At 56.1% G+C, this 19,651-nt stretch overlaps 4 protein-coding genes across 10 annotated transcripts; 2 read left to right on the plus strand and 2 right to left on the minus strand.

Annotated features, from left to right (window-relative positions):
• The first annotated feature begins 526 nt into the window (after positions 1 to 526).
• On the plus strand, positions 527 to 5,422 carry NR1I3 (nuclear receptor subfamily 1 group I member 3). 3 transcript variants are annotated; one of them, XM_039246445.1, is made up of 9 exons: positions 527 to 693; positions 871 to 979; positions 1,469 to 1,599; positions 2,749 to 2,921; positions 3,152 to 3,291; positions 3,757 to 3,902; positions 3,999 to 4,115; positions 4,286 to 4,391; positions 5,275 to 5,422. In XM_039246445.1, exons 2-9 carry the CDS (start codon positions 873 to 875, stop codon positions 5,402 to 5,404), a joined length of 1,050 nt encoding a protein of 349 aa, XP_039102376.1. In that variant the 5' UTR covers positions 527 to 693; positions 871 to 872; the 3' UTR covers positions 5,405 to 5,422. The 3 variants fall into 3 exon arrangements, 2 of the variants coding, with proteins under 2 accessions (XP_039102376.1, XP_039102375.1); XM_039246444.1 differs by having other exon boundaries at positions 527 to 671; XR_005530875.1 differs by lacking the exons at positions 527 to 693; positions 871 to 979; positions 1,469 to 1,599; ... (3 more) ...; positions 3,999 to 4,115; positions 4,286 to 4,391 and adding an exon at positions 5,006 to 5,072 and having other exon boundaries at positions 5,275 to 5,342.
• A 16-nt stretch (positions 5,423 to 5,438) lies between these two features.
• Positions 5,439 to 9,555, minus strand: TOMM40L (translocase of outer mitochondrial membrane 40 like). 5 transcript variants are annotated; one of them, XM_039246443.1, is made up of 10 exons: positions 9,465 to 9,555; positions 8,999 to 9,249; positions 8,660 to 8,727; positions 8,061 to 8,153; positions 7,667 to 7,768; positions 7,483 to 7,519; positions 7,116 to 7,238; positions 6,922 to 6,998; positions 6,610 to 6,712; positions 5,439 to 6,261 (listed from the first exon to the last, which is right to left on the minus strand). In XM_039246443.1, the coding sequence occupies exons 2-10, from the start codon at positions 9,111 to 9,113 to the stop codon at positions 6,122 to 6,124; spliced, it is 858 nt and encodes a 285-aa protein (XP_039102374.1). In that variant the 5' UTR covers positions 9,114 to 9,249; positions 9,465 to 9,555; the 3' UTR covers positions 5,439 to 6,121. The 5 variants fall into 5 exon arrangements, with proteins under 5 accessions (XP_039102374.1, XP_039102373.1, XP_039102371.1 ...); XM_039246442.1 differs by having other exon boundaries at positions 7,414 to 7,519; XM_039246440.1 differs by having other exon boundaries at positions 7,483 to 7,768.
• A 2,557-nt stretch (positions 9,556 to 12,112) lies between these two features.
• On the plus strand, positions 12,113 to 13,652 carry APOA2 (apolipoprotein A2). The gene is made up of 4 exons (XM_039246471.1): positions 12,113 to 12,137; positions 12,294 to 12,369; positions 12,667 to 12,799; positions 13,420 to 13,652. The coding sequence occupies exons 2-4, from the start codon at positions 12,318 to 12,320 to the stop codon at positions 13,535 to 13,537; spliced, it is 303 nt and encodes a 100-aa protein (XP_039102402.1). The 5' UTR covers positions 12,113 to 12,137; positions 12,294 to 12,317; the 3' UTR covers positions 13,538 to 13,652.
• A 1,909-nt stretch (positions 13,653 to 15,561) lies between these two features.
• On the minus strand, positions 15,562 to 19,242 carry FCER1G (Fc fragment of IgE receptor Ig). Its single transcript, XM_039246520.1, has 5 exons — positions 19,093 to 19,242; positions 16,687 to 16,778; positions 16,483 to 16,518; positions 16,071 to 16,091; positions 15,562 to 15,934 (listed from the first exon to the last, which is right to left on the minus strand). The coding sequence occupies exons 1-5, from the start codon at positions 19,139 to 19,141 to the stop codon at positions 15,872 to 15,874; spliced, it is 261 nt and encodes an 86-aa protein (XP_039102451.1). The 5' UTR covers positions 19,142 to 19,242; the 3' UTR covers positions 15,562 to 15,871.
• Between the last annotated feature and the right edge of the window lie 409 nt (positions 19,243 to 19,651).

Here is a 19,651-nt window from a genome sequence, read left to right on the forward strand (position 1 = left end):
GAGGGCAGAGAGAGAGGGAGACACAGAATCCGAAGCAGGCTCCAGGCTCTGAGCTGTCAGCACAGAGCCCGACAGGGCTCAAATACACAGACCATGAGATCAAGTCGGACGCTCAACCACTGAGCCACCCAGGTGCCCCAATCTGTTTCTTTTTAAGAACTTTCGTTTGGGGGAAAGAAAAAAAATAAGAACTTTCATTTGGGGAGCCTTGTGCAACAGTTATGGCTACTCTTTTACTCTGGTCATACTACACGTGAAAGCTTGCTCTGTCTCTCCCTCTCCCTTCCCAGTTTGCAAGATCCACATTCAGAGGAGGCTTTCTGATCTAGCCTGAAGCTCAGTAGTAAGGAATATCTCCACGGGTCTGATGAGAAGCAGCTTCCAGTGAATCATGAGGGTCCCTACCTCCACCAGTGTCCCTCCCATTTGCCAGCAACCTGCACCCTGGGCATGCTGGGAAAACCTCCCACCCAGGCCTTTGCCCTGGGTCCAGAGTCTGTGCCCTATCTAGGTAGTCGCTGGCAACAAGAGGCCACCCACAACAGAAGTTCCTTGTTTTCCAGGTATGGAGGGCCATCATCCCTAACTCCAAACACTCGCAGTACCTGAGACCAAGGAGCAGAGTGGAAGTTCGGGGAGAGGCGTCCCATACCAGATGCTGTGCCCTGCAGGTGACTAGCCTAAGAGTAGCAGGTAGGAAATCTTCTGGGGACCAGAGACTAAAAGCAATAAAGCACAGATAATGCAGAGGGGAGGGCCCAGGGCAGGGCAGGGAAGGGGCTCTATAGGAGGGGGAGAAGAGGAAGAAGGGGGTCAAGGGTACCTAGAGCTGACCTCTAACCCTTCCCACATCCACTCCAACATCTGAAGCCATGGCCAGTGGGGACGATGAGCCGAGGAACTGTGCGGTGTGCGGGGACCGAGCCACAGGCTACCATTTCCATGCCCTGACTTGTGAAGGCTGCAAGGGTTTCTTCAGGTGAGAGCCTCCTTCCCAGCAGAAACGACCTCCCAACCTACCCACCAGGAAGCCTTTAAGCCCCAGCGTGTGCCCGAGATTGTCCAGCTACAATCCTCCTGCATCCCTGAGCCTAACTATTCCGCGGCTCGCATGCTACATCTTGCCAACCTCAACACTGCGTAACTAGGTGATAAGATAATAGGGGGAAGGGCGCGTGTTTGTCCTGTGGATACAACCCCTTAGCAAGTGCTGGTTCTGAACCACCTGCCAAGCACCACGTTAGTGTCGTGCCAGCCTCGGCTTTCCTACATGATCCTGTTCCTCTATGGAAATGCTTGAGGTGTGATATACCCAACCCCCCCCCCCAACCCCAGGGACCCCTGGGCACAGCTGAGATTAGCCTAAGTCACCATAGATCCTTTTAGACCATGTGATCTCTGACCCTCACATAGCCACCTGGTCATTGCCATCCCCGACCGACCTCCCAAGCGTCTCTGTCTCCCACAGACGAACCGCCACCAAGAGCACCGTTCTCACCTGCCCCTTTGCTGGAAGCTGTGAGGTCAGCAAGGCCCAGAGACGCCACTGCCCAGCCTGCAGGTTGCAGAAGTGCCTAGATGCTGGCATGAAGAAGGACAGTGAGTTGGCCCCTACCAACACAAGCATCCATTGACCAGGTCTCTCTGCCTTGCCCTCGTTCCCACAGCATCGCCTCCACACAAGAGTAGGCTTCGAGAAACAAGTCAGATGATGTTGCTACTCTACTCAAAATCCCAATGGCTCCTTGTCTCTCTTACAGTCCGTGATCTCATGGGCTAGCTCCCCAAAAAAGCCTCCCAGACTCTCCCTCCTACTCTTTCGGCCTTGCTCGGTCCATCACAGCCACATTCACTCCACACAGTGCCACCCTCAAACACACTCCTCAGGACCTGTGCACTAGCACTTGACATTCCCTCCACCAGGAATCCTCTTCCCCTAGATATTCACATGGCTTGACTTTTCTCTTCTTTCTCTCATGTATAGATAGCCCCTGTCACTCCGTAGGTACTTGATAACTGTTAAAATAATCACTTGCTGTCACTTCCCTGTGCCAGGCAACTAAGCTATGCTCCCAACTGATAATATCGCCGGGGCTCGCAGACACCCATGTGCCCCGAGTTCGCTCAGCTAAAAAGTTACAGCCTCTGTATGCAAACTCTTCTGTCTGACGCCCCAGCCCATGCTTTTTCCATGACATCACACTACTCTTCCAAATGGAGCAGTGGACGGGAAACGGTGGCAATCAAAAAATCATGGTTTGAACTCAAGCTCCATCACTTAAATATTTTATGACTTTGGATCTGTCACTGGAATGTCAGCCCGTATATGTCTCTGAAAAACATGGATAACAACACCTGCCCCGTCCACCCAGAGGGTTGTTGCATCCAGTGAGATTTAACTTCAGCACCCTTGAAATGATAGCGCTATGGAAACACAAGGTGATGTTTTAGGCGTCAAGAGCCCTCCCTCTTCACTGTTCGCCCAGAAGCCAAGTATCTCCCTTCACTGTGACTGCTTTACTCTCCACCCTTCCTTTTTCCGCTGCGGTGCTGTGTTCTGCTGCAGTGCCTCACAGGATGGGGAAAGTGGCCAGGAATCCCCTACTACCTGGAGCCTCTGGGAGCCAAGCCCTCCTGCCCCACATCCTTCATGGTGCGGGGTATCAGAGGGGTCCCAGAGAGAGGGGCTCTGGGCTGGTCTCAATGGCTCTGTCTTCTGTCTCCCCCCCACCCCCACCCCCGGCGCAGTGATCCTGTCGGCAGAAGCCCTCGCACTGCGGCGAACAAAGCAGGCCCAGCGACGACGGGCCCAGCGAGCACCCATCCAGCTGAGTGACGAGCAGAAAGAGCTGGTCCGGACACTCCTGGGGGCCCACACCCGCCACGTGGGCACCATGTTCGACCAGTTTGTGCAGTTCAGGGTGAGCGCTGATAGGCTTTGGGCTGGAATGTGACCGAAAGGGGTGCCCTGGGGGGCTGACCTAAGGGAGGGAGGGGGCTGCGTCCCAGGCACCAATACAGAAGACAAGACTTCTCTAGAACCGCAGTGTAGACAGATGCCTCAGCCCAGAACCCTTCCAGGACGGGGCTGGAGAGGCCTAATGGAGATCCTTAGGAGCAGCGCTTCTCACTGAGGCTCTGATCTCTGCAGCCTCCAGCTCATCTGTTCGTCCACCACCAGCATTTGCCCATCTCGATCCCTGTACCGCCTCTGCTCATGCACTTCGCAGAGATCAACACTTTCATGGTGCAGCAAGTCATCAAGTTCACCAAGGATCTGCCCCTCTTCCGGTACATGACCTCCCCTTACCTTTCAGGAAGAAAACACTGCAGGAAATTACAATCGCCACACACACACCAAAGACAAACACGCAAGAGTCACTGGCCCCCTAACCCATCCTGCATCCTTTCCAATTCCCTGCTTTGTTTTTAAGTATCTCAATTAGAACCGGACTCCTCTCCTTCTCTGTAGTTCAGGGTAGAGTCTAAAGTGCTCTCGGGGCATCTGGGTGGCTCAGTCAGCTAAGCGTCCGACTTCGGCTCAGGTCATGATCTCACGGTTCATGAGTTCGAGCCCCATGTCAGTCTCTGTGCTGACAGTTCAGAGCCCGGAGCCTGCTTCGGATTCTGTCTCCTTCTCTCTCTGCCTCTGCCCCCTACTCATGCTCTGGCTGTCTCTCTCTCTCTCAAAAATAAATGGGTATCAAAAAAACTTTTTTTAATAAATAAAGTGCTCTCATCTCCTGCCGCCCACAGGTCCCTGCCCATGGAGGACCAGATCTCCCTTCTCAAGGGAGCGGCTATAGAGATCTGTCATATTGCACTCAACACCACTTTCTGTCTCCAAACACAAAACTTCCTCTGTGGGCCGCTCCGCTACACGATAGAAGATGGAGCCCATGGTGAGATGGTGCTAGGGCTGCAGAGGGCACGTGTCCTTTGAGGTAAGGTGTGCAGCAAGGTGACCTGAAGGATCCTGAGCCTGCTGTCTCCCACAGTGGGCTTCCAGGAACAGTTTTTAGAGTTGCTCTTTCGCTTCCATGGGACACTGAGGCGACTACAGCTTCAGGAGCCCGAGTATGTGCTCATGGCTGCCATGGCCCTCTTCTCTCCCGGTGAGCACCCCCAAAGCCCAGAAACTTTTGCTCCTCCACCCCTGGCCAAACTCCCAGCCCTGCGAATCCACCCACAAGCCAGGCTTTGTCTTCAAACCCAGACTGCACCCATTCGACGTTGTGGGCGCACGCCTGACCCGACCTGTCCTTCCCTGTCCCCCTTCTTACAGACAGGCCTGGGGTTACCCAGAGGGAGGAGATTGATCATCTGCAAGAGGTGACGGCGCTGACCCTGCACAGCTACATCGAAGGCCAACAGCCAAGGCCTGGGAATCGGTATTGGGCGGGGGGGACCTGGGGGCTTGGAGGCTGCACCAGGGCAGGAAGGTGAGGGAAACACTGAGCTCTAGGAAAATGCTTCTCCTGTCCCTTCCCCTGGGAAACCAGGTCCCTCGGGGGCTCCAGTCCTTCCCTCATGCCTCATAGAGTTCTGGCGTCCAAATTGCTCTTACTGCTGGTTTCATCTGATTTTTTTCCAGATTTTTTTTTTATTCAGTAGAGACGCAAAGTGGTAGCTCACAGGCTCTGTGTAACAGCATTCCTGAGATTGATGACATCCCCCACCTCGCCCATCCAACTCTCCAGGCTAAAGCAGCCTGCCAAGACTCATGCGCTCTCCTTCCTTGGCCCTCCCCTTCCTCTCCATTGGGCCCATTCCTTTAAGTTTTCATTCCCCGTGAAGTCATGGTCATTCAGTTTCATGGCCCAAACCGGTCCCCTGGCCCAAAAGTCCATGATCTATTCAGGCTCTGAGGTATACTCCACTTGTTCTCGTATGTTCCTCAGTAAGCCAGTTTGGCCAGAAGAGGGATGCTTTATACCATAGGACACACCCACCTTCTAGAACCTACTCTAGAAGACCCGATCCACAGATTCCACACCGTTGAAGTTCTGGCCACGTCTGGGGCTTTCTTCACACGTGGCCCTCAGACCTCTGGGTTCAAGAAATATGGCATGGTGAGAGAAGAAAGTGTCAGGGGGCTCCCCTGGGGGACCTTTGGAATTCTGGAAAAATCTGTCCTGCCAGACCATGGTTTTCTCTAGCGGTCAGACCTGGCTTCGCTGAGAGACAGTTCAGGGGCTCGGGGCCTCAGGGCAAGACTCTCAGCCACCTTCCTTTCCTCGTCTTTCCCTGGTGACCCCACCGTCTCCCCCAAAGGTTTCTGTATGCAAAGCTACTGGGACTGCTGGCCGAGCTCCGGAGCATTAACAACGCATTTGGGTACCAAATCCAGCACATCCAGGGACTGCTATCCATGATGCCACTGCTCCAGGAGATCTGCAGCTGAGGCCCCAGCCCATCTGGACACACGGGACTGTAGAGGGGGAAACGCCGGGGCCAGAGGTTGGGGCCAGTAGAAAGGGAGCCCAGTGGCTGCAATGAAAGACTAAACAATAACTGCCTCTTCATGCAGTCTCGGGGGCAGTGGGGGATGACCACGGGGACAAAGTTGGTCTCTGGAAGCACAGAAGATGAGGAAGGAGGAAGCCTCAGGGCGAAGAGGTAAAAGAAGCTCCTTCCGGGACTTGAGGGGGGCCCACTTTCCGAGGTCACAGAGTTAGCCCTTCAGCCCTTCTTTCCCAGCCCCGGGAGACTCTGGGATGGAAAACAGGGTGGGGAGCTAATCCCATGCAGACTTTTCTGCTCTGAAGAGGAAGAAGCTAGGAGCTTTCATCGACAGGGAGATGTAGAAGGGGCGGGGGGGGGGAGGGGAGAGAAGTCAGCCAGACATTCCCCTTCGTCCTCCTCCCTGGGTCCAGAGCCACGAGAGCACAGGAAGGGGACACCGGGGCTGGTGGCAAAGGGAGGAGCCTCACACCACCGCCTCAGCAGCTGCCCCTGCGGCAGCCCCAGTTCTGAGGAGGGCGCGGTCCTGTCGCCCACTCTGCTCCTGGGACCTAGAGGTCACCTAGCCGGGTGGGCTCTGGGGAGGGGCCAGGTCTCTGGCCCCAGGGCACCTGACTCAGAGCCTCCAGCTTTGCTGGGCGCTGGCCCTGGGTCAACCTCAGCCCACAGTGATGCTGAAGCCACAATGGAATCTGTTGCGCCAGTGGTTGAGGAAGGCTCCCAGGGCTAGGGTGACAGGCAAGGGGGGCATCTTCTTCTCCAGCACAGCACCCACACACCAGTTACTGTCCACCAAGCCTGTGGGGGAACGGAATGTAGACCGCGTTATTTTTTTTTAATTTTTCTTAGTGTTTATTTTTGAGAGAGAGGGGGGGGGAGGGGCAAAGAGAGAGGGAGACACAGAATCGGAAGCAGGCTCCAGGCTCTGAGCTGTCAGCACAGAGCCCGATGCGGGACTCGAACTCAAGAACCCCGAGATCACGACCTGAGCCGAAGTCGGATGCTTCACCGACTGAGCCCCCCAGGTGCCCCTGGACTGGGTTATTTAACAGGCTTGCAGAAAGGGGCAGAAGTAAGGCGGACCTTCCCTCCCTCGGTGCCCCCAAGCCCCCCAGCACCTGCGAATGCCGTCCAAATAACCCTCACCTCTAAACACCATATTGGCCTGGGGCAGAGTCAGGTGGTAACCAAAGGAGAAGGTTGTGTCTTGTAGCCTTGTGTTTGCCTCAAATTCCACTCCGACCTGAACCTGAGCAGCAGGGCAAGGGTGGGAGAAGGATCTGTCTCAGTGAGGCCTCCAGGAGCCCTGACAAGGGACCCGCAGGAGGAAGGCTCGCAGGGACACCTCTGCAGTGTGAGTAGGAAGAACAGCAGGCCCGCAGGGCCTGTGGTGCTCTGGAGGGGTCAAAGTTCACGACTGACTTGCTGGGGGCGGGGAAACGGGGTTGGTGATCTCACCTGTTCGTTGGCCCTGTGGTAATAACTTGCATGGGCCCCACCTGATCCCACATTCAATGTGGCCACCCAGTGCAAGGCTGTCAAAACCAAAGGAGAGGAGACGAGGAGCGTTACTGTAGCCGGACGCAGGCCCGGAGCCCTCGCCAAGGTCAGGCTTTCCCCCGCCCCGTCGCTGTCCCCCCCTCACCCCATACCCGAGTACTTCCCAGCCAGTGTCAAGATGGCGCCCTCTTCGCCCGGCCGCCGGTGATACACTAGCTCTCCTCCCAGCACCAGCCGGTGGGTGAGGCTCTGCAGAAAGTGAGCGACCACGATCACTGAGGGGTAGCAGAGAGACACGGAATCAGTCACAGGGACCACACCCAGGCCTGCTCCGCCGCCCCAGCCCGCCCGAGAACCTTCTAGCCCCTGAACTGTACAGACGATGGGCAGGCAGAGCCAACATTAGCAAGTGAGCAGCCCGGATAAAAAGGACCCGTCCCAGTTCCTCACCCGATTCCCCAATCAGGTCAGGATTCCCTAGGGTCAGAGTAGCTGTGTAGTCATCTCCCCGATACTCGCCATCAAACTGCCACGTCAGGAACTTGGCCTGCTGCGTCTGGAGCAGGGAGAACACGGAGTGAGACCTTCCTCCTGCTTTACGATCGCTATCGCCTCTGCTCCTCTCCCTGGAGCCCCCAGAGCAGGACACCCGTGGAGGAGAAGGGGGACCGCTCCAGCGGATGGAGGCGGGGCCACGGGTCACCTGGAAGACCGCCTTGGCTCGGAGCCGCTCTGCCAGGAGGAGCAGGAGCTGGGCGTTGAGGCTGCCACTGCTGTCCACGTCGCCCACCACAGTGGGGAACACCTGTTGAAGAGCGTGCACAGTCAGACCGAGCTGGGGGGGCGCGCGGACCGCTCCTCTTCCGTCCAACCAGCTAGGATTTCTTTAACAGTACCCAGCGCCCCCTAGTGGAGCCACAGAGACAGACTCCCGCTCGTCGCACAAACGATTCCTCCCTCCCTCCCATTCAGAGGAAAGGCAGAGAGGCAGGTGCCCTGAACACTCTTCCCCACAACACACACATTTCCTCCTCCTCTAGACCCGAATCCCGCAGGTGGGCTTTCAGGGAGATGACCCAGGTGTGAGGAGACCTCACCTCGGTGGGGCTAAGTTGCCAGTCCCCTGCATAGGCCGCGTGGAGGTGATAGCCTGGCAAGCCCAGGGCACTCATATGCACGGTGTGAGCCACCTGAGGGGAGAGAAGTCAATGGAGGGAAGCAGTCCTGACAATTTCAAGCCCCCAGGCTTCTCCCCAGCCAGAAGGGCTTTTAAGAATCCCAAAGACTCCGGGGCGCCTGGGTGGCTTAGTCGGTTAAGCGTCCGACTTTGGCTTAGGTCATGATCTTGCGGTTCGTGGGTTCGAGCCCCGCGTCGGGCTCTGTGCTGACTGCCAGCTCAGAGCCTGGAGCCTGTTTCAGTCTGTGACTCCCTCTCTCTCTGACCCTCCCCCGCTCATGCTGTCTCTCTCTCTCTCTCCTAGAAATAAATTTAAAAAAAAGAATCCCAAAGACTCCAACATACCCATCACCAGACTGAAAGCAACAAGTCCCACAGGCAAGGGAAGTAGGGAGAGCCCCACATCCTCCCTCATCTGTCCCGTATAGCCTGGTGAAGCCTTGGGTACAAAGGCAAGGGGGAGAGGGTGCAGGGATGGGCAGGGAGGAATAGTAAGGAGGGCCAGAGAAGTGGGAGCACCTGGAAATGGCTGCTCAGAACCTTGTTGACAACGAGCTTCACTCCCTCCATCTGTGCTGGGAACACATCTGAAGGGGGTGGAGGGGAGGGAAAGGGGAGGAATAAGCACAGACAAGGAACCCCTACCCCAGGAAGTCAGTCTCCCCTTTCAATCCCATAGGAAGCACTTTGGAGGAACTGACCTCCTTTCCACGAAATGTTCAGGCACCGATCCTCCCAGAGGCTGGATGCCCCAGCTGGGATCTCCCTTTTCCTGCTCCCATCACTGGACGCCCAGCGTTCAGGACCCTCCCCTGCTCTGCCCCTTCAACGTGAGACACCCAAATGCCAAGTTCTCACCTTTGCATAGCCGGTGCAGTTCATCGAAGCTCCCAGGGTTGGGCAGAGGTTCCTCTCGCCGGGGGCTCCGGCGGGGCAAAGCCCCCATCGGTGCCAGGCCCAGTGTGTTCCCCATTTCAGTCCAGAGGACAGGGGAGGGGCCGGGGTTAGCCTGAGAAAGGACGCTATTGCTCCCTCTACCCCCCACGGGCCCCACCCCCCATCATCCGACTCCCCAGTCCCAGAAACTTCCACATGGTCCGACGCTAGACCTGGAACAGGAAGAGTGGGGAGAGGGCACCGGTGGGGAGATTGAACCCCAGACACACTCCCGTCCCATCTTTGATCCTTCATCCCCACCTGTCACCCCTCCCCTCCCCCATTCTCTAATCCGAGCTCCCACAGAGACCTCACCCAGCTTCCCAGGCTTTCCGCTCTTCATTCCTAGGCCCCAAGGCGAGGCTTGCAATGAAGCAATAGTTCTTACCGTCTCAGACTATCATGCTGCCCCTTTTCCCCCGGCACACCCCGGTCATCTTGATGGGGGCAGCCATCTTGAGTGATGGCAGAACTGCGGCTTCACGCTGCATTCCCAGCGTAGTCATCCGCGCCATCTTAGATTCGGGCAAAAAAAAGACAGCAAAGATCCGACCCTCCCTTGGATGGGCCCCGCCCCATCGGTAAAATAAAGCGGCCTCCCTCTCCCAGGGGCCAATGGGAGAGGAGGAAGCAAAGGAGTGGCAGACTCAGGTCCAGAGAGCTCTGACCCAGGCGCTGCAGAGGGGGGCGGGACTGGATTGGTAGCTCCTCAGACTTACTCAAGTGGATGGCCCTAGATCTCCCGGCCTCTACAAGGTCGGGAAAAAGCTGTGAACGTACAAGACACTAGAGGGAGCATCTTGGAACTTGGGCCACTTGACACTGAACAGCCTGGTCACCCGTTTTGTGAAGGGCGGCAGACGGAATGGTTGTGAAGACTTCATTCGGACCCTGGTTCATATGGCTCCTGGGTGCCCCCACCTCGAACCCCTAGGGTCTCCTCACAGCCCTCCCCAGTTCAGCACAGTACCCAGTGTCCCTCCAGATGAGTACTACTTGCGAGTACAGCTCTCCCTAGGACACGGCCCCACACCTGGAGGTCTACACTTCAAAGTTCACCTTCTAGGTCTCTTGGTGGAAGGGAAATGGGTGGGAGGTGCGGTAGAAGGAGCTGGGGCTGCAGCCTTAGGACTAACGAAACTATTCCCTGAGTTAGGCGTCCGTCTTGGGCTCAGGCCACGATCCCACAGTCGGTGAGTTCGAGGCCCCCGTAGAGCTTTGTGCTGACAGCTCCGAGCCTGGAGCCTGCTTCAGATTCTGTGTCTCCCTCTCTCTCCGGCCCTCCCCCGCTCTCATTCTCAATCTCTCTCTCTCTCTCTCTCTCTCTCTCTCTCTCTTTCAAAAAACAAATAAAACGGTTTTTTTTGTTTATATTTATTTTATTTTTGAGAGACAGAGTGAGACAGAGTGTGAGGGGAGGAGAGGAGACACAGAATCAGAAACAGGCTCCAGGTCTGAGCAAACGCTCAGCACAGAGCCTGATGCGGGGCTCGAACCCACAAGCCATGAGATCATGACCTGAGCCGAAGTAGGACACTCAACCAACTGAGCCACCCAGGCGCCCAGAAAAACATTTAAAATTTAAAAAAACAAACAAACAACAACTATTCCCTGAAACAGCTGCTTAAGGTTTGGGCTAATCCTCCCCCCATTGTCCAGGTATGGTTGACAAATAAAATCTAGGAATATGGGCTCTTGGTCCCCAAATGCACTCCACTCCACAGGCAGGGACAGTCCACGGGGCGCTCTTCAAGTACTAAGCACTCCACAGAGGAATAATTGAAGATGGAGTAAGAGTTTGGGGCCCCTGGTCGCTTCCCCCACTAGCCCTCACATCTCCATCCCCTCCTCTCTAGAATGTGCTATGTACACTTTGAGGGTAAAAGGGTAAAAGATACAAATGCTTCTGATATCTATTTAGCTGATGTCACGCAAATACCTTGGGCTTGGAGAATGGACCTCTGTCCTCCCTCACAGTCAGGGCTGGCACAGGGCTGGGGCCTAGGTCAGAGGGATGCTGTGGTCTCTGCTGACTCATACTGGCTGACCACCACTTTAGAATGACCAGGGAACCTCAACCTTTACCCTTGGTAGAGGACTCGCGTTCACTTCCTTTCTTGCCAGAGCCTGCCAATTGGGAAGGGGAAGGCAGAGGCGACTTTCTGAATTTGTTTTCTTGGGAGTAGGGTGTCCTCATTTATCAGCACTCAGGAGGGTCATTCCAGGCTCTCCTGTTTTCTCCCCCATCTCATTACACATTAACCAAACAGGGGAAAGATGTAATCTTACCTGCCCTCTGGCCCTAACCAGGATTCTCCTAATCCTCTTTCCCCTCACCCTATCACCTGATTTCTACTCCTTTCTCCTTTCTTCTGTTCCCAATACCTGTCTGCCAAGTTACAGTGAAGAGGGTGAAGCTGGGGAGATAAAATCTACCCACAATGGGACAATGTTACCAACGAGCTGAGGGCTTGATACATCAGGGCTTCCCAGAGGAAAACTAGGAATTTTTCTAGCTTCCTGCAGTATTTTTTTTTTTAATGTTTATCTTTGAAAGAGAGAGACAGAGCACAAGTGAGGGAGGGTCAGAGAGAGATGGAGACACGGAATCTGAAGCAGGCTCCAGGCTCTGAGTTGTCAGCATAGAGCCCGACACGGGACTCGAACCACAAGCCACAAGATCAAGACCTGAGCCAAAGTCGGGCACCCACCCAACCGAGCCATCCAGGCGCCCCCCTGCAGCATTCAGGTCCAAAGACTGCCAGCCCCAGACCCCAAAAGAGTGAATGTTGAATCAGCCCGAAGTATATCCCCTTGGCCTCACTAAGGCCGGCCTCCCCACCCCCCACCTCATCACCATGAGTCCCCTGCGTGTGCTTGTCCTCTCCTCCCCCATTTCTCTGACTTGTTTACTTCAACATGGCCCCTGCCCCATGGGGCCCTTCCATAGTCCTTATCACCTGACAGGGGAGGGGTGGGAGGAGGGTGGAAGCAGAAATATATATAACCCCTGTCTCCCCAGTCAGCAGACACAGACAGCAGGGATACACACGCTGACTAGGTAGGGTAAGGGAGCGAGCGGTGCGGCGGGGGTCCAAAGACCAGGTTTTAGTTGTGGGAAGGGAGGGAACCAGGTTGGAGTGGGTACCTAGATAGGGGTCTCTGGGGAGGGGCTGAAGCCGAATGAAACTTTCGTTTCACTCCCAACTGTTTCCAGGCCACCTTCCCCACTGTCTCCACCATGAAGCTGCTTGCAATGACTGTGCTGCTCCTGACCATCTGTAGCCTTGAAGGTGGGTGTGGTATGGAGAGGGGTCCCAAGAAGGAGAAGGTGCTGGGCATCCTAGCCACCCATCTGTCTGCGCTCGTGTGCCCAGCTCTAGCAACCAGAGAGCTCTAAAGATAGATGGGTCCCCCTCTAAAGCTCCTGGTGCTGGGTGCCTGTTTGGGGAGGGGCGTGCGAGCTGGGGCTGGCTGCTGACAGAGGTATAGCTGGAGGCCTAGACTCATTGTTGGGTATCCAGCTAAGAAGATGTGTGTGTGTGTGTGTGTGTGTGTGTGTGTGTGTGTGTGTTTCCACGGATGTGCAGGGGCTTTGGTGCGGAGACAGGCGGAGGAGCAGAGTCTGCAGAGACTGGTCGCTCAGTACTTCCAGACGGTGACCGACTATGGCAAGGACTTGGTGGAGAAGGCCAAGGGCCCAGAGCTCCAGGCCCAGGCAAAGTAAGTTTCAGTGAAAGGGGCTCAGGGGCCACCTGGCCGAATAAGCCAGTGGAGCGTGCAACTCTTGGTCTCTGGATTGTGAGTTCAGGCCCCACAATGGGTGTAGAGATTGCTTAAAAATAAAATCTTAAAAAGGAAAGGAAAGAGGAAAGGAAAGGAAAGGAAAGGAAAGGAAAGGAAAGGAAAGGAAAGGAAAGGAAAGGAAAGGAAAGGAAAGGAAAAAGAAAAGAAGAAGAAGAAAAGAAAGAGATTCAGGAACCAGGGAGCTATAGAGAGAAAGAAGGGAAGATGGAAAGTTGCAAAGAAGACTGAGCTCAAGGGTGGGGGTTAGGGAAGAGGAGGTTTAAGTCGACAGAAAAATTTCTTCACCACCTCATAGATCCCATGGATCTCACAGACAGATGGGGCCAGGGGGAGCCAGGCTTTGAATTTTGATCTCTAGGGTCTGTTCCTCTGCCCAGCGAAGGGCTTGTCTCTCCTCCTAGGAGTGTGGCGGTCAAGACAGGATGGACCAGGCACTAAAGTCTGGGGAGCTGGGTCTTGCCTCCCACCACCACCACCACGGCCCCTGCCGGCGCTTCAGGTCTCTCACACTGACCTCTAATCCTCTGAATACACAGGGCTTACTTCGAGAAGACACAGGAGCAGCTCACGCCCCTGGTCAAGAAGGCTGGAACGGATCTGATTAACTTCTTGAGCAATTTCATGGACCTCAAAACACAGCCTGCCACCCAATGAGGCGTCCAGACCATTGTCCTCCATTCCCAACTGGGCCCTGGAACAGCCACTGGCCAGGCCTAGAGCCCTCTCCCAACCCACCCCTTGTTTTCTACAATAAATATCGAAGGAGTCAGTTGTGAGCCTGGTGCTTTGGGAGACCGGGAGAAGTCGGGGAATCGGTGAGGGGAGACCAGAGAGATCTGCTCCCACTGGGAGAAGGGTTCGGTGAGAGGAGCGGAGGGAGAACTGAAGAGACAAATGACGGAGACCATGGGGGCACGGTGTCTGGGGTTCTTCTCCATGCCCGACGCCATCTGCCCACAAGCCTGGGAACTACTTTGCAGCAGAGACAAGAGTCTCTGCATTGCACAAGGGACAGTGAAAGGCAGGAAAGATTCACAAACTGAGTCCCGAGCCTCCTCGAGGTCACAGGAAAGGAGGGCACTGCCCCCCTGCCCCCGCCAGAACTTCCTCTTGATCATTCTATGAAGAAGAGACAGCTTCCCAAAAATGAACCCAGAGGCGTCACCCAAGACCTTCCCTTCTCTTCTGAGCCAGGGGAATATTCCCACAGGGAAGACTCAGATTCACTCCTCTTCCCCGCAAAGGCTCACATCCTTCCGTTGAAAATCTCTCACCTGACCCCCAGTCTGGGGAACAGCCATTCCAAACCTCTCTCCCACTATCATCTGGGTGCCGTTCACAGAACTGGCCAGGTAGCCAGAACTGAAACTCGTAGATGTGATAGCCGGCTAAGGTTTCCTGGATTAAATCAAAATGGAATGCAAATCAGGCTGGGCTGGCGTGGGAGACTCACAGCACCAAAATGCAGGGCGATGAAAAGTACGCATGTTCCAACAAAACTTCATTCGTACTTTACGTTTAAAACAGTCACCTTCGGGCCATGGCTCATTTTGCGTATCTCATCTGAGGTTACTTTCCCCAGACACCAGTGACGGTTCCGATTTCTTCTGTGGATTGATCAGCCTTTTCAGTCTGGCCTTCGAGGCCCCCACCACTCATGATCAATTTCCTCCCTTTCCCTTCCCAGTTTCTATTCTCTCATGTGGCAAAAATGCGCGGGGACAAAGAGATCTCAGTCTGTCACTTGCAAGAGGACCTTGGACAGGTTAATTAACTTCAAAGAGCCTGAATTCCCTCCCAGGGTTGCTGAGCAGATCAAATAGTGCAAGCAAACTGGGAAACACATTGCGTAGTGTGAGTCACTAGGCAAAGTCTTCCCCAGCAAGGGGATTGCCAGGGGTGGGCCTGGGGACTCGAGACCCATTCTGACAGGGCTTCTGGGTTGCAGATAGGACTGGCAGCATCTGACAGGATTCAGATACCACAGGAAATCCTGCCTCCTGGCAGAGCTACAAAAAGGAAGGGCACTGACAAGGGTCACTCCTTAGCCATCCACCTACATACATGCTCAGAGGAGCTGACTTTCCTCCATCTAGACCCAATTGGTTCCCCTTCGCTTCACCCACCCCCCACCCCTACCTGGCCCTCTTAAGGTCCCTCCTGCCCCAGATGCACTGAAAACCTGCTGTTCCCATAAACCTTCCAAGGCTTCATCACATCGTGATTCTGCATGTTTGGTTTTGGCTTTTCAGCTGAGCTAACGCCCGTGCGCGTGTGCACCGTGAGCTCGCCCCCCCCTCCCCCCGCTGCTCCCTGAAGCTCACTCTGACCGGCGCGGGTTGGATGGCCAGGCTTCACGACCCAACCTTGGCTCGGTTGCCAGACACGGAAAGCCAAGCTGGACGCAGGTGTCATTCTTGGGTTCCAGTGTTTCTAAATACGCCTCGATTCCCAACACTTCACTCTCTGCTCGAGTTCCGTGCCAGAGAACCTGAGGCCAGGGGTCTCATCCCCCCAACCCCGGCAGCCACAGTCAGCTTTTGTCCCTTGACAGGACAAGGGTCACCCTGATGTCTGTTAGACTGTGAGCTCTATAAGGTCAGGGGCTGTTTACTTAAAAACGGTATCTTCAGGACCCAGCCTAGTGCCCCGTAGAGGCTGAATAAATACACGGTAAATGAACGAATGGAGCCCAGTCTGTGGAGGCTTTATTGGGGGTCCCCTCTGGTCATTGTTAAGTGAGAGTTGGAGATGGGAAAGAGAAGGGTGGGCAAGGAGGGGAGACTAGAATATAAACATTACTGACTAGCATCTGAGCACAGGTCTCCGACAAGGAGGAACAATCACTGGTGCCCATTAATGGGGGGCACAGAGTCATTGCAGAGGTAGAGTCAGCTGGCATTAACGGGACGCATGCGTGACGCCGACCGTGGGGGCTGGGAGGAGAAGAGGCGCAGAAGGGTGCGGCCAAGGGCATCTGTCCTAGAGTTACTGGGGTGGTTTCTCGTGCTTCAAGGTCTCATAAGTCTCCTGGTTCCGGGTGCTCAGGCCCTGGGGGTGGAGGTCAGAGGATGGTCAGGGCTCCCACCCACCCAGCCAGACCCGATGTCTTCCAAAAGTCACACGAAGTCCCCCCCTCTTCTGCTGACTTCCTGGGACTGCGGTGGAGGGAGACAGGGTCACTCACCGTGTAAATGCCATCTGATTTCTGCGGAGGCAAAAGGGGCAAGGCATTAGAGACCCGCACCTCCTTCGTGGTCCCGCACCATCTTCTTCCCCACCCGGTGAGGTATCCGGCCAGGGCTGGCTGGCGGGGCCTCACACGGATACCCCAGGGCATGAATGCCGTCTGCCCACAGGGCTACAGATGCACGTACGCACCCCACATACAACTCACATACGCATTGTCACCCTCCCCTTGACTCTCCCGCGTCACCTGCCGAATATTTCACTTGTGACTTGGCTAGGTGACAGGGTGTGGGGGCGGGGGCTCTGAAGCTCATACAGATGGGCGCCCAAGACTCATGCCCTCCCAGAGGCCGCAGACCCCGAGGCTGGGAGTCTGTAAAACTGACCCCCGTGTGTGGAAGGCTCCATACCTCATAGCTGGCTACTGCTGCCTTTCGCACCTGGATCTGGATGGAGCAGGGGGAAGGTCATTAGAAAAGGCAAAGTCAGCGGCCCAACCTCGTCCCTCCTAACTTTGTGGGGAGCCCGTTAGTCCCTCTCCTCAAAGCCCTGCTACGCGGCCTTCCCATGCCTCTTTCCAGGACTCAACCCCTCCACCCCTCCCCCAGCCTTACCTTGAGTCGACAGTAGAGCAGGGTGAGGACAATACCATACAAGAACAAGATGGCGTCCAAGATATAGCAGAGCTGAGGCTCTCCGAGGGCGGCTGAGGGGATAGAGAGTGCCCGAGGGGTCACGGGCATCAGGGAAGGTCTGGCTCTCAGAGGACAGAAGGGAAAGGGGTGTGGCAGGTAGGCGGGGCCTGGCGGGGCCCTCCAAGGAGACACGCTCCATCTTCCTCCCTGGATCCTATTTGCCTCAGCCTACAGGCGTCTCCCTGGCGCTAGGGCAGGGCTGGGACAGGAAGTATGAAGGGTTCTGCTTTGATGGCGACCTACAGGTGCTAAGAGCTGGGGACCACCCCGCAGCCCCCCAGCCCTCTGGTTCTGCACTGTCAGTTCCTCAGGCCCCACTGAGCACTTCACCACCCTCAAGGGACTTATCTGAGTTCACTGGGCTAAGACCAAAAACCTCAGCCCAGAGGGGTAGGGTGAGGGACAGGCAGTGACAAATTTCACTGAAGAAACCACAGGGGTGTCTCTGCTGAGTCCTGTGACCTGTGGCTGAGGGCTGGACAGGAAGGATGTGAGCCGGGGAAGGGAGGGAAGGCAATTGCTCACTTATTGGTTATCCGGGAGCCCCGGCCTCATCACTCTGGGGCCCACTACAGGGCGCTTAAAAATGGAAAAACAGGTGTCCGCTTCGCTAGGCCTCAGAGATCCCGATGGCTTCGCACACGGCCGGGTGAGCCTCTTAGCCCAGGCTCGGCGGGACGACCACAGGCTGGATTCCGGGTCCGGACACTCTGCCCTGTTACTCACTCACCCCGGGCCACAGGGAGAGGAAGTTTTATGCAATCAAAAAAATCAAATAGCTGGGTGCCCGGGTGGCTCAGTCAGTTAAGCCTCCAATTCTCGATTTTGGCTCAGGTCATGATCTCGCGGTTCGTGGGCTTGAGTCCTACAAGGGGTTCTGAGCTCGTGGTGTAGGACCTGATTGGGATTCTCTCTCTCTCAAAATAAATACATAAACTTAAAAAAAAAATCAATCAAATAAGGGGGCACCTGGGTGGCTCAGTTGGTTCAGCTTCTGACTTCGACTCAGGTTATAACCTCAAGATTCGTGGGTTTGAGCCCGACAGGGCCGTGTTGACAGCTCAGAGCCGGGAGCCTGCTTTGGATTCTGTCTCCCTCTCTTTCTGCCCCTCCCCTACTCATACCCTGTCTCTCTTTTCCTCTCCCTCTCTCTCAAAAATAAATAAAAACTCCAAAAAAAAAAAAAATCAAATAGGGTCTGAGCACCAGCCCGTCTGCCCTCAGCCCCTATCTGAAAGGCTTGTGGGCACGAGTGAGGTCAGCGCAGAACTTTCTTTGCCCTGATGTTCTTTCACACAATATTGCATAAATCGCAAAACTACCCCACAGTGGGGGGGGGGGGGGGAGGGAGAGACATCATGGTCACCATTTTACAGAATGACGAAACTGAGGCTGGGAAGAGCTAAGTAACTCCTTCAGGGCCAGAGGGCGAAGTGACCAGAGCTGGAGCTCAAATCCGGGCTCTCTGCTGTGGGAGCTCGCGTCCCGCCCTCTGCCTCGGTGCCCCTGCTCTGTTCCCATCCCATGGCAGCAGGCTGGTGGCGGGGGGTCACAGGATCCCCCCTCCGCTTCACAGCTGGGCTGCTGGACTCCCCAGTCTTTCAATTTCCCATTTCCCTGAAGTTCCACTAACCCCCTTCTCCGCGACCCTCAGCGGCCACCCTCTCCAAAACACATACACACGGACAGCCCAAAGCGAGCAAAAGCTGGCGGTTCCGGGGCTGAGTGGCGGGAGCCCTAGAGCTGCTGAGACCTTCCCCCGTCTGCCCCCCGTTTCTGGGCTGGTGCTCGGGTCTCTAGAGCCCGCACCGCCTGCTGCCCACCCTCATGGCGGCCGTGGGCAGAACGCTCCCTGCAGGTGAAGACCCACAAGGGCAGAGGGCGGGGCTGCTCTGCTTATCCCTGCCTCACCCCCAAGCCGAAGGACGGCTCCCGCCTTCCTCAAGGGCCTTTGTAAATAGTATGAACCGGCTGGAGAGGGGCTCCCAGCGGACCAGCCTAACGACACCACACAGGAAATGGCGATCACGGGGAGCGGCGCTCCTCCCCAGGCCGGCTCTTCACGTCGCACAACCATTCCCTGCCGAACTGAAGCCTTACCCACTACCAGTCCTGGAAAAGTCAAGACCAGAAAGGACGGAACAGGGCTCTCCCGCTCTGCCGGGGACCAGACAGGACCAGCCTCAAGGTCTCGGTGGCCACCCAAGCCTTGCGGCCACCCGCCCCCCGGCCAGCCCTCGTCTGCCCCTGCCTCGGTTCCCCGGGACGCATGCCCGGGACTGCCGCCCCCAAGCCCAGCTGTGTGCCCGCGCCAAACCCTCTCACCTGCTTGTTCCACCGAGAGGAGGAAGATCAAGAGCACTGCTGGAATCATCTTGGGCAGGAGCTGAGGGCGGCGAGCTGGGTATCGGACGCGCGACCAGCACTGCGCAGCTGTGCTCAGCGAGCGGCTCCCTGACCACAGAGTTCCCCCCTTCCTGCCCCGCCTTCCCCCGGCTTCGGCCCCTTCCCCTTCCTGCACCAGAGCCCGGGCGGCTCCCGGAAGGGCCAACTAAGGGAGTTCGGGCTGGGCTCTCACCCCTCAGGCCTTCAGTGACGAAGCCCCTGCCACCAGGGGAAAGGGGGGGGGGGGGCTCCCACGCTTGAGGGGGCACGGCTCCCTGCCCTGTTCAGATCCAGCTGGAATAAACTGTCCCTTCAGACTCCTTGAGAGCCCACCATAGCCCCTGCCCTTGCACGCGGAACTCGACCCCAGTCTGGATCTGAGGGGTTTACCAGTTCGTGGAGGCAGCAAAGCTTGGGCCGGGGGGAACCGAGGGGGAAAGAGGAAACAGGGAATGGAGAAGTGGGAAGGACGAGAGTCACAGAAGGGGGTGGCGATGAA

The sequence above is a fragment of the Hyaena hyaena genome, unplaced genomic scaffold (assembly GCF_003009895.1).
Source record: "Hyaena hyaena isolate Hyena2069 unplaced genomic scaffold, ASM300989v1 scaffold_281, whole genome shotgun sequence".
In the NCBI taxonomy this organism is placed as follows: domain Eukaryota; kingdom Metazoa; phylum Chordata; class Mammalia; order Carnivora; family Hyaenidae; genus Hyaena; species Hyaena hyaena.

Coding starts and splice junctions, on each gene's coding strand:
- TOMM40L (XM_039246438.1), bottom strand. CDS start 9,113: ATGGGGAACACACTGGGCCTGGCACCGATGGGGGCTTTGCCCCGCCGG. Junction 8,728..8,998: donor ACTGCACCGGCTATGCAAAG/GTGAGAACTTGG, acceptor CACCCCCTTCAG/ATGTGTTCCCAGCACAGATG. Junction 7,239..7,413: donor TGACCTGATTGGGGAATCGG/GTGAGGAACTGG, acceptor GCTACCCCTCAG/TGATCGTGGTCGCTCACTTT.
- FCER1G (XM_039246520.1), bottom strand. CDS start 19,141: ATGATTCCAGCAGTGCTCTTGATCTTCCTCCTCTCGGTGGAACAAGCA. Junction 16,779..19,092: donor CCTCTCGGTGGAACAAGCAG/GTGAGAGGGTTT, acceptor CTATCCCCTCAG/CCGCCCTCGGAGAGCCTCAG. Junction 16,092..16,482: donor CAGCAGTAGCCAGCTATGAG/GTATGGAGCCTT, acceptor TTGCCTCCGCAG/AAATCAGATGGCATTTACAC.
- APOA2 (XM_039246471.1), top strand. CDS start 12,318: ATGAAGCTGCTTGCAATGACTGTGCTGCTCCTGACCATCTGTAGCCTT. Junction 12,370..12,666: donor GACCATCTGTAGCCTTGAAG/GTGGGTGTGGTA, acceptor ACGGATGTGCAG/GGGCTTTGGTGCGGAGACAG. Junction 12,800..13,419: donor GAGCTCCAGGCCCAGGCAAA/GTAAGTTTCAGT, acceptor CTGAATACACAG/GGCTTACTTCGAGAAGACAC.
- NR1I3 (XM_039246444.1), top strand. Junction 980..1,468: donor GGCTGCAAGGGTTTCTTCAG/GTGAGAGCCTCC, acceptor TGTCTCCCACAG/ACGAACCGCCACCAAGAGCA. Junction 3,292..3,756: donor AAGGATCTGCCCCTCTTCCG/GTACATGACCTC, acceptor TGCCGCCCACAG/GTCCCTGCCCATGGAGGACC.